Raw genomic sequence first — 15,552 nt, 5'->3', positions numbered from 1 at the left:
GCGAAGTACGGCGCGAAACGACCAGAGTAGGTGGCCCGGTACGCGCCGACCCTCCCCCCCCCCCCCCCCCCCCCCAGGCCCCCGTATGTACGCGCCGACCCCCCCCCCCCCAGCCCCCGTACGTACGCGCCGACCCCCAGCCCCCGCACGTACGCGCCGACCCCCCCCCAGCCCCCGTACGTACGCGCCGCCCCCCCCCAGCCCCCGTACGTACCTGCCGACCCCCCCAGCCCCCGTACCTGTACGTACGCGCCGACCCCAGCCCCCGTACGTACGCGCCGACCCCCCCCCAGCCCCCATACGTTCAAGTGGTACCCCCCGTGTATGTACACCCGCGTACGTTCGGGGAGTCGTACCCCCGTGTATGTACACCCGTGTACGTGTCGTACCCCCCCCTGTATGTACACCCGTGTACGTTCGTGTCGTACCCCCGTGTATGTACACCCGTGTACGTTCGAGTCATACCCCCACCCGTGTATGTACGGTGCGTACCCCCGTACATACACGGGTGGGGGTACGACTCGAACGTACATGGGTGTACATACACGGGGGGGTACGACACGTACACGGGTGTACATACACGGGGGGGTACGACTCGAACGTACACGGGTGTACATACACGGGGGGTACGACTCGAACGTACACGGGTGTACATACACGGGGGGTACGACACGTACACGGGTGTACATACACGGGGGGGTACGACTCGAACGTACACGGGTGTACATACACGGGGGGTATGACTCGAACGTACGGGGGCTGGGGGGGGGTCGGCGCGTACGTCCGGGGGCTGGGGGGGGGGGGGTCGGCGCGTACATAGTAGGGCTGGGGGGAGTGTTGGGCGCGTATGCGGGCACATGTCTCCATGGTTGCTATGGGAGTTCGGTGCGGACGGTGTTTTTTCCATACGGTTGTAACATCGGACGTAGGAATGGATCGTAATTCCGCGGTCGGACTTCACTTTTCACATTTGTACGGTAAATCGTCCGTGGACGTGTCGGACACATTTTCCGACCCGAGGACGTGTGGGGAATAATTCCCAATGCGATTCGTATGGACTTTTTCCCATGCGAATCGTAATTGGCAGTTTGTACGGCACTTGTACGATTCGTACGGTAAAAAGACCGGATACGAGTCGTACGGGGAATTTTTTTACCGGATCGTAATCGGCACCCAAGTATTATAGTCAGGCCTTCCAACCTGTGTTATGGGAGTAGGGCCAACAAGCCCACTCACAGACATTCCACTGCTGTGTGGTCAACTCAACTTTGGCCTACATCCGGGAACATGTGGGAATAGCGTCCGCATGTGTGAGTGCACAGCGCTGGTATGTGCCTGAAGTTATGAGTGCTACCGTACCCCACTGGCATTTATTAGGGTGGACCAGGAATTTTTTGGAAGGGTTTCGCAGGAGGCAGTTGCAAACTCCAGTGTGACTAAATCGAAATGTTCCAGGCTATATGCCTTCTCTCGAGGGAGGTCTGCCTAAGCATTCTCTTGTGCATTATGGTGGGTGATTGGACGTCCCGCAAAATATAAACAAAGGTGTTGCAGCGCACTGCTGTGTAACCCATCATTCAGCTCTTCAGCTTTGGCAGTTGAACAAGGGTAAAGGCGCAGCATTCGGGTGCAGAGATCATGAGCACTTGCTGTGCAATTTTTAATTATTCTGTACTGGCTTGTGAACCCCAGTCCAGCTCACTGCCCTCCTCCTGGGTGCAGCACTGTACCGATGCAGCCTGGTAGCGTCCTAGCCCACAACGTGAAGAGCGCGCTCTTCTACATGAAGAACAGTAGATGCAGAAGGTTGAATGGAGGAGATCATAGTCCTTCCTTTAGTAACGGAGTTGGTGGGAGGGGGGTTATGTAAGAGCTTTTGTATTATTTTGGCAAATCAAAATCCATAAGGACGTTGTAACATCAGTTTATATCCCACACTCTACAAACTGGAGGGAGGGAAAGAGGCTATGAAAGAAAAAATTCACATTTGATATTGTAGTGCATTCAGTTATATTCCTAGTTAGCTGACAAAACTCTACATTAGGACTAGAAGACATTCCTCAAGGTTCAAAACCTCTCCCTTAGCTTTCCTTGGCAGTATTTCTTTGTCTTACATATGTAGAGTGTCAAGTTGGTCAGACGTTCGCACATCTGTGTTTGGATACTTGGACATGCTAAGAGGCTATATAGTACCAAATAATTAATTTGCCTTCTCTTGTTGTTCAGACCCGGTCAGTAAAACGAGAATAGTGCTTTGGTTGTGATGCACAGCATGTGATTCTAAAATAGACTGACACTGCAAAATGAAATGGTTACTTACCTGTAACAGTCTTTTTGCAGCCTGAGACTATTATAGACTCACTAGATACCCACCCCCTCCTCGATGAAGAGAAGTGTTAACATATATTCTTTAATGTCACACTTCATGTTAGACTTCACATGTAATACAATGTCACATGGGTGATTTGTTGTGGGGCATTGTGAGCTTCCAACACCGTCATTAATCCAACCGCCTCTGCTTATGGTTGATGGCTAAAAACATTTTGTTACTAACATAGGATGGTTCTCCTTGCCCAATCATTAGATGGTGAAGTAATGCACAGCGTGTGAATCTACTATTATCTCTAAAGGGCTAAACTATTGCTATAGCTTACTAATTTTCCCATCCCTTCACCCTCCCCTGTATCTTTTTCACTGTTTCTCAGGTGCCAGCTTTTCGTCTGCCTACTGATATGTTTTTGTTCAGGTGCCTCTGTCATTTCCTAATCCCTCACTCTGTTAACCATGTACAAATTTCTTTTCTCTCCTTCCCCGTGGCATATTTTTGTTCAGTTTCTGCCGTTGATTCCTTATCATGTTGTACCTCAATCCAGCTTCTCGTCCTCCACACCTCATCCAGTTTCCTTACTATGTTACAATCCTGCCCCTCCTGGCCTCTTCCTATCTCCTTCATTCATCTTCGTCTCTCGGTCATTCCTTTTGATTATATCTATAACTGTCCTGAATCCAACATCTGTAGCTCTCTTATCCCCCTTTTGCCAATAGATACTTCCTTTTGTTGCACCTCCACCTTCCTGCCGCTGCTACTTCTCACTCTCCTCACACGATTCAATCTGTTTTCCTTGCTCAGTCACTCAATTAAAACATTATCCTGTTTCCTATCTTTACCCTTACCCTACTATCTACCACCACCCAGCTTCATCTCTGTGCTTCTCTTTTATCTGCTCAAATACCCTCATCCACCATCCTCCCCTAGCCTGCATGTATTCACTGCAGTACCTTCATCTATCTGCCTTCTTTGTCTTTTACTCACCTGTGCCTTACACTACACCTTCGACCAGCTTCCTTCCTTTGTAACTTCTCTGTTCTTTCATACACCAGTCAAGCTCTCAATGCTACAGTTTCTCCTCAGCTACATATTTTTCTCTTTCAGCTCTATCTTCCTACCTGTGTCACTTCACCATGCCCTTCTTTGCTAAGATACTGCTTCCCTTATCTGTTCCTCCGAGCCTATTTATACATCTCCAACCTATCCTCCTTTATTCGTGTGCCTCTTCCTGCTCCATTAATTATTTTCATTAGTCCTTGTTATCCTCCTGCATTTACACTGGACTGGAGCTCAAACGTTTGGTTCAGGTTTTCCTTCTCTCTGTACTTCAGCCTTTCTACAGTTCTACCTCATTGCTTTCCCTCTGCCTGTACTGCACCCTTTCTATGTACTTTTCCTGCTTTCTCTTTTTGTCCATCTTCGTATTTTATGGTATATAAGTGCATTCAGCATTGATGTTTTTTACTTGTGTTTCCTATTTAAGGGCCTTCACACCATAACTCTTCCCAGTTCCAACAGCAGCCTGTCTCCAGTCACCCTGGTAGGTAATGTATTCACACTAAACCATAAAATGCACTCTAATGTTAAGCTTTGTTGGTCACTCATGTCTTGTAACTTGCCAGGTCTATCAAATGAATTAAATTGGTTTAATTGCTTACTCTCAGACACTAGGTTCTCTGTAGCTGGCACCTGTAGCCTGAGAAAGAGACCACTGAGGTTTCATAAATGAGCAAGAAGGGGCAGGCAGTGAAAATGAAGGCAAGACAGTTGTAGAAGGAAAGGTGACTAGGGGCATTCAGCCCCGCACTCGCCGGGAGTCGCAAGGTGTCTATATGAGACACAAAATTGTAAGACATCCCGACAAACCGGCTCCTGAGAGGCAAGTGGGGCTGAGTCAATACAAGTTCTGTATCAAGCCTTTTCTTCATTTCTGTTCAAACAATTTCTCTAAACTTTTTCTACCTATATTCTCCAAATTTACTTCCCTTACATTCTTCGCACTAACCTTTCAATGGTTTTTCCTATTGTTCTTACAGTTGATTCACCCCATTGTCATTCTCATACATTCTCTCGTTGTCCCATTAACACATTCTACCCATGGTCCATAAAGTATATGTTGCCCATTTTACAGCTACCAGACACTCCTTATTGCCACTCTAACACATGATTTCCATTGTGCCTTCTATGGGACTTGTCCCATTTTCCCCTTAAACACGTTCTTCCACTTGTCCTTTTAACACATTCTCCGTACTCACCAGATTTGCCCACTATCTCTCGAAATGATTCTCCCCAATAGCTGTCTACACATTATCTATATTGCCCGCCAAGCATTCTCCACATTGTCTCTGTAGTTGAGTCTTCCTTGTTCTTTCTTTAGTGGAATCTCCACATTCTATCTCTAGTGCATTTGTCCATTGTGCCTCTAGTGGACTCATCCCGTTGTCGCTCTAGTGGACTCTGCCTGCTGTCGCTTTTGTGGACTCTGCTTGTTGTTGCTTGAGTGGGCTCTCCGCAGCATCCCTGCAGTGTACCTTTCCCGTTGTCTCTCTAACGTACTCTCCCCCAGTGTCCCTTTAGTGGATTTTCTTCACTGTTCTCAAATGCGTTCTTCTATTTGGCACCCTAATGACGGTTCCCAGTGGTATACCTGCTTCACTGGAACTTTGTGATTCTTTGCCCAGATTTTTCTGTTGACAAAATTCAGACTATCATTCTTTTAAGAATACTTTAGTTACTGTTTTAAGGGTACGTGCCTCTGCACAGCCTCTGATTAATTTAAACCTGCCTCGCCTGAGAGGGTGACACAACTCCTATTTGATTAAATCTGGGTCATAACATAACCTGTGATTGGCTTGCATGTTTCATAAGATCTATTCAGCTATTTTACACCCCTTTGGTAAGTTAATCAATTCTACCTTTAAATATTGCACACTCTTAGAAGAGTGAGAAGAGGCTTGTCTGGTGCAGCTATTACAAAACCCTCTCTTGACCCATTTATTATGGCAATTTTTGTCCTATTTCGCTGGTGCTGCTATACTGCGCAAAGGTCTCCTAAAGAATAGTGAACAAGCAGCTCTTGGAGTGCATCACCAACAACTCCCTGTTAAAATCATTGTTAGTCTTGCTTTGACCATTTCATGGCATAGAGGCTGCTCTTATTGCAGTTCAAAATGAGTTGCATATGATTTGGTGTAGTGGCAGCCCTCATCCTCCTCCTCAACTAGTCTTCCACCTTTTACTTGTTTGTTATTCTATTCTGATAGACAGGCTAGCTTCAGCTGGAGTAAAAGAGATGGCCTTCGATTGGCTACACTGCTTCTCAACAGGGTGAGTCAATCAATCATCATGGCTTCATTGAGATGTTCTACTAAATGCTTACAGAGTGTTACAAGGGTCATTGCTTAATCACACGATTTTTAGTCTCTGTGTGGCTCCAGTAGGTGAGTTGATCCAGGGTTTCTGCTGTCCTATACGCGCTTTGTGGATGACTCACAACTGATCATTAGAAAGGACAGACATAATACTCTCAAATCAAGTTTCTACGTGGTTTAAACACAGTGACTGATTTTCGACCTAAATTAAATAACACATTGCCCTACAATTCAAGCCCTGGTTGGGCCCCACCTTAATTATGCTAAGGGTCTCTTCCTTGGTCTTCCATCCTGTGCACTGCAATGCCCTCAATTGGTGCAGATTTGTGCAGCCCGACTGCTCATCGAATTTCTGGGCCAAGCCCACATCTCTGAGCACCTACGTACCCTACATTGGCTCCCAGTGGGAAAATGTATAATCTTCCAGAGCCACTGCCCCGGATGTAAAGTACTTCATGGTAATGCCCCTGAACTTATCAAGCATCTTATTATTTTGGTATTCCCTTAAAGAACTTTACATTCCTCATCGGGCTGCCTTTTTCAGATTCATTAAACCAAGAAAGTTCATCAATGGGCAGATCCTTTGACTACCAAGTAGCAATCAAGTGGGAGCCTCTAATTCTGATCAGAGGAATCAAACTGATCTAGTGAGATTTAGGAAATCATGGTAGTTCACTCAATTTTCAGGATAATTTGTTACCATAACGAACAGGATAATTTGACTTCACTCTCAATGCCAGGTTGCCCGTGGCTAATCTCATGCTCTACAACTATAATAAATAAATAAATAATGACAGATTGCTTCTCTGCTGCTCTCTTCTTGTTGTGACATTGATAAAGTCTCCCAATTGTTCTTATAAAACATTTTCTCCTTTTTTCATCTACTTTATTCTCCCTGTTGTCCTTTTCATACATTTTCCCTCTGAGTCATGGATTACGCCTCTCCTGCTATCTTCCCATTGATACTGTAACACTTGCTTCGCATATTTACTATAACATGTTATCCTCATTGTCCATGTAGTACACTATCTCTGTTGTCCCCTCCTACATTCTCCTGTGGGTCAACCTAATGATAGGCTGTGCCTTTGCAGATCTCTTCCACTTGTTACTGTACCACATTTTCCACCTTGTTCCCATAACACAGTCTCCACATGGTTTCCACATTGTCCATCTAGTGCCTTACCCCCTTTGTCATGCCAACACATGCTCGTCGTTGTTCTTTTGTTGAGCTCTCCCCAATGCTCCACATTTTCTCCCTTATGATTGTGTTTTTGATGATTTTTGCCTTTGTTCCTACACTGAACTTTCCCTATTTTTCCATCTACTACTTTGTCATTGCTGCTCTTAACATATTTTACTTATTGTATCCCAAACGATGGCATGTGTCTTTGATGCTCTCTCCCTCATCTGTTTTATGAACTCCTCCCATTGCCCCTATAAGATTTTCTGTCCATTGTCCTTCAAGTGGACAATCCTAATTGTCTCTCTAACTCTAACATAATCCCGCATTGTGCCACTTAATGAACTCTCCCTGTTGATTCTCCCACTATTGCCTCCCTGATGATGGGTTGTGTCTGTGATGCTATTTTCCCCGGGGCTTGGTAAGAGTATTGTTCCATTATAGTGTATGATCCTTCTGTTTATCTTTTCAAGAGATGTTTATCTGAGGCATAACGTCTTCCTTCCGAAGGTCCTGAATTCTGGTGCTCTATCGCATATTTCGAGATGGACGTTCAGGTCGGGGAGATGTTTAAAGTGCTGGCCAATTGTCCCGTGGTGACGGTGGACGGGTACGTGGATCCCTCCGGTGGTGATCGTTTCTGTCTGGGGCAGCTTTCCAATGTGCATCGGACAGACGCCAGTGAAAGGGCCAGGTGATGCTGACTGTTTACCTCTTTCATCTGACTCCAATGTTCCTATTGTCCCTCAATTTCATGCTCCATTCACTCTCTTCCAGTTTCCTTCACCTCAATTTCTGCCTAATACAACTTGTCACAATTTTTTCCTTTTTCTTTCACACTTATTTCATGGCTTCATGGCCTTCTTATCATCGCCCCATCTTCTCTCCTCAGTTTTCTGCTTACCATCCTTTCCATTATGTTCCCATTTTCTCCAACTCATTTTTTCAGTTGATTCCTGAAAGTAGCTCTACCACCTCCAGTCACTGCTGGAGCAGATACATATTCTACCACTGTATTTGTCAGACTATTAAGTAATAAGAAGGAGTCATAAAGGCATGCATGGTAATGTCTTTGCTGTACTTGGGGCTTTTCGCTACCGCCAGGTCTCTAGTTCTTTTTAAATGTCTTCTCCTTTATTCACTCTCTGTTATGTTTCACAAATGTGAATCCCTGGAACTTGTGTTAATCTTTTTGTGATCATCGGACTCTCTCTAAACACCTATAAAGTTGCAGAAGTTGGATGGGACATGCTCCACTTTTTCACTGCAGGATTCTTTCTGATAGTCAACAAGTTAGAAATCTTTTAACGTTTGTAAGAATACATAACACAACTATTTAATTAATAAAAATCCAGTCAAACAAATAAAAAGAAAGCATGCCTAAATAGTCAATATTCACTGGTTTTTCTTTAATTTAGCCAATTTACTAAGTACATAGAATATTTTGCTGAAACATTACTTAAAGAACAGTGCAGTGAACTAACTAAAAACGAATGCTGGAATAGTGCCCTAATTTAAAAGCACTTTACCACAGTTAAAACGGGCTCTGCTCTTTTAAGAACCAGGAAAGGCTGCACTTTTCCATCATGCCAAGCATAATCTAATGTAGATGCTTAATTTTTTTTCATCTGTGTGAGGGAGAGCCTGAAGACAGCTTTGCTTTATTTAAATCTAGTTTTGATTATAAACACCAGTTCTTTGGGGGCTTTTGATATTCATTCAATGTCTTTTGACGTTGCTGTTCGTTTTCTTCTTTTCTGAGGAAAAAAGAGGTTTTTCACCTTTTATTTCTTTAAGGTGTTTCCTCTCCTTGCTTTCTGAAGCCATTTTGCCAGCTCTTTTTGACAAAAGTCCGGCCTGTGTGGGAAAGATGTCATGGAACGATGACCATAGTGTACGTGTGGTCTGTCTTCCTGAGTCTCAGTCCATCAATTAATGGGTCCTCTGTAAAAAGGTGTCATACCGAAGGCTGGGGGCAAGAAAGGGGCCTGGCTTCAGCTAAGAGTAATGAGATTAGAATGCGACCTCCTGGTGCACCTGCATCTGTCTCTGAGGGTAGGGGTCCAGGTTCCACCCCCTCTCACTTATGTGACACAGCTTTTGCCCCTGCAGGATGTAGTGGGAAGGACTACAAAGTCACCAACACTTCGCTGCAGGCTGACTTTGAGAGGCTATCCAAACATCTTTTGATTTCAAAATATTTGACTGCGCGGCGTTCCTGTATTTCACCATCAAGAGGTTTGGATCACTTTTGGTTGATGTCGAGGCACCATTCGATGTCAAGAGACATTTGGTGTTAGTCTCTGAGTATATCCTCCTTTGACTGGAGCGGTGTCATCTTTTGCCCTCAAGATCATATTGCTTTTTTCTGTGCCTCCAGCTCTAGTGGATGCTCTTCCATCAACAGAGGATAATGTACAACCTCTCCCTGTTGTGGTTTACAGTACTCTGCAGGAGGATGGACCCCATCAAAACATGGTTGTCTCAAGTTTCTTTCTTATACGGAGTTTTATATAGCGCAAACTTGCCCTGAAGGTATCGGGTATCGGAGCGCTTTACATAGCATCAGTTGCATTACATGAGGACACATTCATTTTTGTTGGGCACGGGGAGATTAAGTGATTTTCCCAGAATCACAGGATGTTACGCGTCCTTATAGAGACTTGAACCTGGTTCCCCAGATTCGAGGTTGACCACCCTAGCCGTTAGGCCAACTCCTCTCCCCACGGTTTATTCAGCTCTCTATCCCACTTTAACAGAAATGCATTGTAGCCACTGATGATGAACCCTCTGCTCGCTATCTCATAACACAATTAGAGTAGCTGTGCTGGACAGAGTCCGATCTTAGAGGTAACAGTGGTAGATGGCCCAGCTCAAGGAGGCGCAGGTTAACCCGATCACATTCAGACTCTTAGTTTGACTCTTCTGCTGTTTGATGCGCATTATCATCTGTTTCACCAAAGTGAATTCCATCAAGAGTGTCTCCAACTGTAATTTCAACTCTTGCCGGAGCTATCAAAAAGCAGTCTGAGGAAGTTCAGCCTACAAACAGCGACTCCAGAAGTTACCTCATCATTTCTGTTTGACATTATTCAGGTGAAGCCTTAGGTGTACTCTGCAGTTGCTTTGGTACCCCAAATCTATGATGGACACTTTTGCTAATTCTGTTTCTATAGAGTGGAAAAGAAATTCAGGTCTGCAGATTCTGATGCAAAGTTCTTAGCTGTTCCGTGGTGGCAGCATCAATGAAGCAGCAGTGAAGAAGAAATATATGCTGAGGGTTGACTTTTTCAAATCCCTCGAAGAAAAAGGGAGCAGAAGATGGGACTCACTGGACAGGAATGATTGCAAGCTTCAGCTGGCTTTGCCACAGCTGCCAGTTCTTCTGTTCTTTTGCACCGCAATGATTGATCGCTTTTCTGGAATTTCTCCTTAAAAAGAGAGAGAGAATTTTCAGAAAATTGTAAAGGAAGGTAAGGTTACCGCGGACTGATTGGTGTGGCCCGGGACACTGCTGACATAGGCCCTTCAGAAATCTGCCATGGCTCCTTTGTTAGACAGTTGTCTAGGCTCAGACTTACGTCTTTATTACCATACGCTCCACAGAAGATGCTTGAGCTGTCTTTTAATGGTTTGTCTTTTTTCAGGTCTCATGCTAATGAGGAATCCAGAAAACAGACCCAGAAACCTTGCAGTCCTTTAAAAAGGACAGATTTCCCACAGTCCAATGTATGTTTTTTAAAATAATTTGAAACGTACTAAATGAAATGATATGTCACTGTTTTTATTAACGATCAAAGAAGGTCTTTGGAAGGACACACCATGTATGGCCCTTTGTAACAATTTTTATTAATTGAAACAATAAAATTACTTCGTTATTTACAGTCCAATGTAAAGATTTTTCAGTGTGTAAACAACACTCACATACCTCTTTTTGAAAAAGGCAGTTCCAGGAGTAAAAGCAGCATTAGCAGCAGTTGTTCTATGATCAAAGTTCATACATGGCAAAGCCGTTCCAGGCCATAGAGAGAATTTGTGTATAAACAAGATGTGCTAGACTCATAGTGGGAAGAGCGCGCTAGTTTCGCTGACACTGCTGAGGGAGCCTAAGAATACCACACGTATCATAGGAGCAGTTGGTGTAGATACAGGATTGACAAGCATAATTGGTGTTGCTTATAGGCTGGTGCTCACTCGCAGTCAGATACATTGAGCAGTGGTTGCAGGTACCCCAGCTGTAGTTTGTGGTGCTCATTTGTACCACACGTGCAGTTTCCTGATCTCAAAGGTACCCCAGGCTTGGAAATAATTTCTTAGATGACATTCACTTGGGGATGAGCAACAATGCACAGTGCAAGATTACAAATTGTAACAGCTTGGTTGAGAGATGTTTACAGGTACTCATGGTACCCAGTAGGTTTTCTGTTTATGTGGTTACATATATATTTCTACATCATGTCATGTTTGAGGTAGTCCCCAAGCAAAGCTTAGCTCTAAACTCTCAATGACCTTATCCTGTTACTATTTCTTGTTTACCCTGGGACTGAACCAGGCCTACATTTACCTTCTAGAGTGCTGAGAGTTGTTTTTAGAGTAAATTCCTTTTTTGGGGAACCTAGGAGGCCTTTTCTTTCTTTGCCACCAGCTCTCACTGTAACTGTAGGAAACAAGAAATCCTTGTAACAATCCTGCTCTACCTGTGGAAATAAAAAGATTTATATTGATGATACGCATGATCAATGCATTTGGCAACTAACAAGAAATACCATCTTTTGAAGGGGTATGCACCCTCGTCAGGGGATGATTCCGTGAAAAGTGCCCCTCCAAGGACTTCCACAAAGGCACCACATGTAGAGTTTCCCGAGTTGGATGTATTTAATAAAGTGCCTGCAACCACCTTCTGACTGAACAAACCTGGAAATCCATAAAAAACATTCCAGAAGAACCCTTCCTGTTTAAAAATCTGTGCAAAAATATCATTCCTATGAAGAAAACCCATTGTTTAAGAAGAAGAGACCTTCAGTGTCCATGGAAATCCCCTCGTCGACGATGACCATGAAGACAATTTCGTCGACCACTATCCTGTTGGCGACATCACTGCCTTTGACATCAACGCCGTTGATGACTACTGCACTGTCCATGAGTACTCCAAATATGTCCCTAGTTCCATTGATGTCAACTACAATGCTTTGGACACCATCAACAATGACACCTTCAACTTGCATTTTTCCAGCAACTATTCACCAATACCAATGACAAAAAGTTTACCTTCCCAAATATCAGACATTAAATTTGAGCAAAATGTCAGCGACCCCACCTCAGAGACTGCTTTCAGCCTTACCCTTTTGAATGTACGCTGCATCCCTGATTTTGAGGACATCATGGATTTGAAGTAACCTTACCAAGACAATCAATATCAACAGGATTATACACAATACAACCTGTGCTCCTTTATACCACCTCATTACATTAAAGAGCCGCAAGACTTACAGGTGCCTGTAGTCTACTTATCAAAACTACAGCAAACTAATAATGGAAACCTTACAAAGATTACTGCCTCGGCACCCTAAGAGACAACCTACGCCTATTCCACTGATGGTGCTTGCTTTACCTACTCTACTGCTTCCTCTTCTACCATCGACATGTCCTCGGCTTCCTCCACCACCTCTTCCATCTCCAAAGGTGCTGTCTCAAAGAATAATCACAAAACCACATATTCCACTAACTCCTAAGGACATGGGAGAGGAAGACTCATCATATGCTCTGTTTTTAGATAGGGATGAGGAGGAAGGTGAACTTCCACCGGTGGATGACAGAGGTAATAATGACTGGGAGGACTTCATCATACCCAAGGAGGGTGCTACCCCACCCTATCAGCCAGACACTCCCCCAGATGGCATGGCCTGCTTTTATACTCTGATGAAAGGAGCCGCTAAATAGTTCAACTTGCAGTCAGCCAGTTCATGTGAGCTTCTTGCTAGGGCCTTATACCCACACACTTTGGGACATGGTGGGTGAGATTTCACCATCGGACCCAGAAGACCTATGATCTTCAATAGCCCAAACCATTCGGTGTGGTCGGGATGTGGCCAAATTCGTTATCTGCTCTGGCCTGCACACCACAGATTTTCTAAGCAGGCTATGGTACCTATTCCTCTGGCGTTGTGCATGGATGAAGTCTACCAGCTACTCAGGGGACGTCAATGTGTCCTTAATCGACATGCCCGTAGACCGCTCCTGTCTACATGGCGAAAAGGAGGACTAGGCCCTGGAAAACTTTTAAGAAAGCTGAGCCACAGCACATTCTTTAGACCTCCCAGCTCCAGTCCAAAAATCCCAACAGCAATTTTGTCCTTTTAGGGGATATGTGAGGGAACTGGCATAACGACAGCCACAGCCCTTACTTGCCCAGAGAGCAGGTTTTTCACCCTTTTGAGGGTGGGTCTGTGGTTCCTGCAGTTAACGGCCCAGCCATCAGGGACAGCATTCCTCCCAAAATATTTTTGGCCCGGCAACCAGACAACCTCTTTACTGCACCCCTAGCAGCACACACCCATCCTTTCAGCCAATTGCTACAGGGGTGGCAAAAGTTCAAACCAAAAGATAGGTCATGCAGATTGTCAAGTTGGGCTATGCAATGCCTTTTTCTTTTCGACCCACTAAACCTGCCACCTACAGCAGAACACCCGTCAGAGGACCACCTGCCTGTCTTATTCCACAAAGTGTAGGCTTTTTTAGCCATAAGGAGCCATAGTGAGAGTACCGGCTCAAAAGTAGGGACTGGGTGTTATTCCTACTACGTTCTTATGCCAAAGAACAAAGGATGCAAAAAGAACAATTGATGGACAGAATGTTGAACAATGTCAAACATTCACCCCAATACAGATATCTGGCCCAAAATCCACCGTTTTTTTGCTCCCCATGCCATTCCAGTTTAAACCCAGTCATATCCAAATCAGTCTTGACCCTGTTTCCCAGGGGAACAGTCCAGCCCGGACTGCCAGGCCAGGTTCTCCCTGTCCTGGAAAACAAGCATACTAGGGCCGGTTTCGGGGTTTCACCCCTCATCACCCAGACTAGTTTGACTCCAGTGGCATGGAGAGCACAGGAATCACATCCGGACATATCCGTCCCACTCGGGGTGACAAATGCAAAGAAGGAAGGAGGCCTTTCCCTATTCTGGTTCTTCACCCTCTCAACATCTTCCTGTATAAAGAACAATTCAAGATAGTAACCCTTGCATAGGCTGTCTCTATGCTGGATCACAGATAGTGTTTAGGGAGAACAGTGGTTCAATGTTGGCCTCAAGGGTCCAGAACAAACAAGTGTGGTCCCCAAAGGGGGCACTGAGATCCAAGTTAAACTAGAGGATCAGTCATACTGGGAGCACAAAAGTAGGGGATCATATGTAATGTAAAATAGACAGTTTATTTTACACAGATTAGACTTAATACTCTAAGTAATATTCAGGTGTTCACACAAAGTGAAAGTGGGCGTGATGTGACAAGGTGATGGTGGGTTAAAAAACATAACATCGCATTGGCAACAAACAATGGAACTCTACGTGAATATAAACAATGGAAAGAATTCCTGTTGCAGAGGTCGACGGCGTTTCGATCTTAAAGATTTAAGATCATCTTCAGGACATAGAGTGAGCAGTCTGAAACTTAAGGGGAACAATGCATTATTACGATATGAACCCTACATTTGGACTAGTAACAGTGAATGAGTATGGATCACAGATAGTGGCATTGGACCTGCAGGATGCATATTTTCATATTTCCATCCTGGAGGCCCAGGGACGCTACCTGCTGTTCAAAGTGGTCCACAAGAATTTTAAGTTTGGCGTGCTCCATATTGGCTTCACCAGTGCCCCTCGAGTGTTCACTGAGGTGACAGGGTCGTTGCTGTCTGCCGCATTTGCTGGTACTAGTCTTCCACTAACAAAGTTATTTGCTGTTGAAGGTGAACTGGCCACAATCAGTCGCGGACTACCTTCCAGACGATGGCAAACCAGTTGAAATCATTGGGATTCTCTATCATCCTACACTGTCACACCCGACTCCTTCGCAGAGGCTCACTTTCATCAGAGTCATCCTGGATATAATGCGTTTTTCAAGCCTTTCCCCCCGAACCAAGAAATATGGTACATTCGGGCTATGATGCCGATGTCTGTCCTGATTCTCAGTGAGGATGTCTCTCAGGCTTCCTGGCTTACTATCATCTTGCGTCCTGCTTGCCGGTCTTGCCAAATGGTGCCTGCAGGTTTTGCAGTTAGACCTCACGTCTCAGTGGGCCCAGAACCAGGGGAACTTGTGAGATTCCACCTTGTTGTTGGAGGAGGAGACTGTAAAAGACCTGCACCAATGGCTGCTTGACCAGTGGCAGGCCCCTCTGCCTGCCACACCCAGAGTTGACAGTTGTAATGGATGCGTCACTACTGGGTTGGGAAGGTCATCTGGGAGAGGTGGAGTTTGGAGAACTCTGGGCTTCCGCGTAGACCTGCCTCCACTTTAACTTGCTAGAGTTGTGGGTGATTCGCTTGGCGTTGAATTCCTTCCTGACAACCATCAAAGGGAGGATGGTGAAGGTTCTCAAGACAACACCACCACCTTGTGGTACTGCAGCAAGCAGTGTGTGGTGGGGTCCAGGGTCATGCGCCAGGAGGTCAT

General features: G+C 45.0%; 1 protein-coding gene across 2 annotated transcripts in view; it reads left to right on the top strand.

Moving 5' to 3' along the window:
• The window catches only part of LOC146772802 (SMAD family member 4-like), a 271,678-nt gene that overhangs the window by 186,603 nt on the left and 69,523 nt on the right, over positions 1-15,552 (top strand). For both annotated transcript variants that reach the window (XM_085639806.1, XM_085639805.1), the window contains exons 8-9: positions 3,813-3,869; positions 7,391-7,574. In XM_085639806.1, the coding sequence (XP_085495932.1) occupies positions 3,813-3,869; positions 7,391-7,574 (241 nt within the window). The remainder of the gene's footprint in view (positions 1-3,812; positions 3,870-7,390; positions 7,575-15,552) is intronic.

Source organism: Triturus cristatus, chromosome 12 (genome assembly GCF_964204655.1).
Source record: "Triturus cristatus chromosome 12, aTriCri1.1, whole genome shotgun sequence".
NCBI classification, from domain to species: Eukaryota; Metazoa; Chordata; class Amphibia; order Caudata; family Salamandridae; genus Triturus; species Triturus cristatus.
Note: the sequence above shows the minus strand (reverse complement) of the source record. Positions and strands in the feature narration are given on the sequence as shown.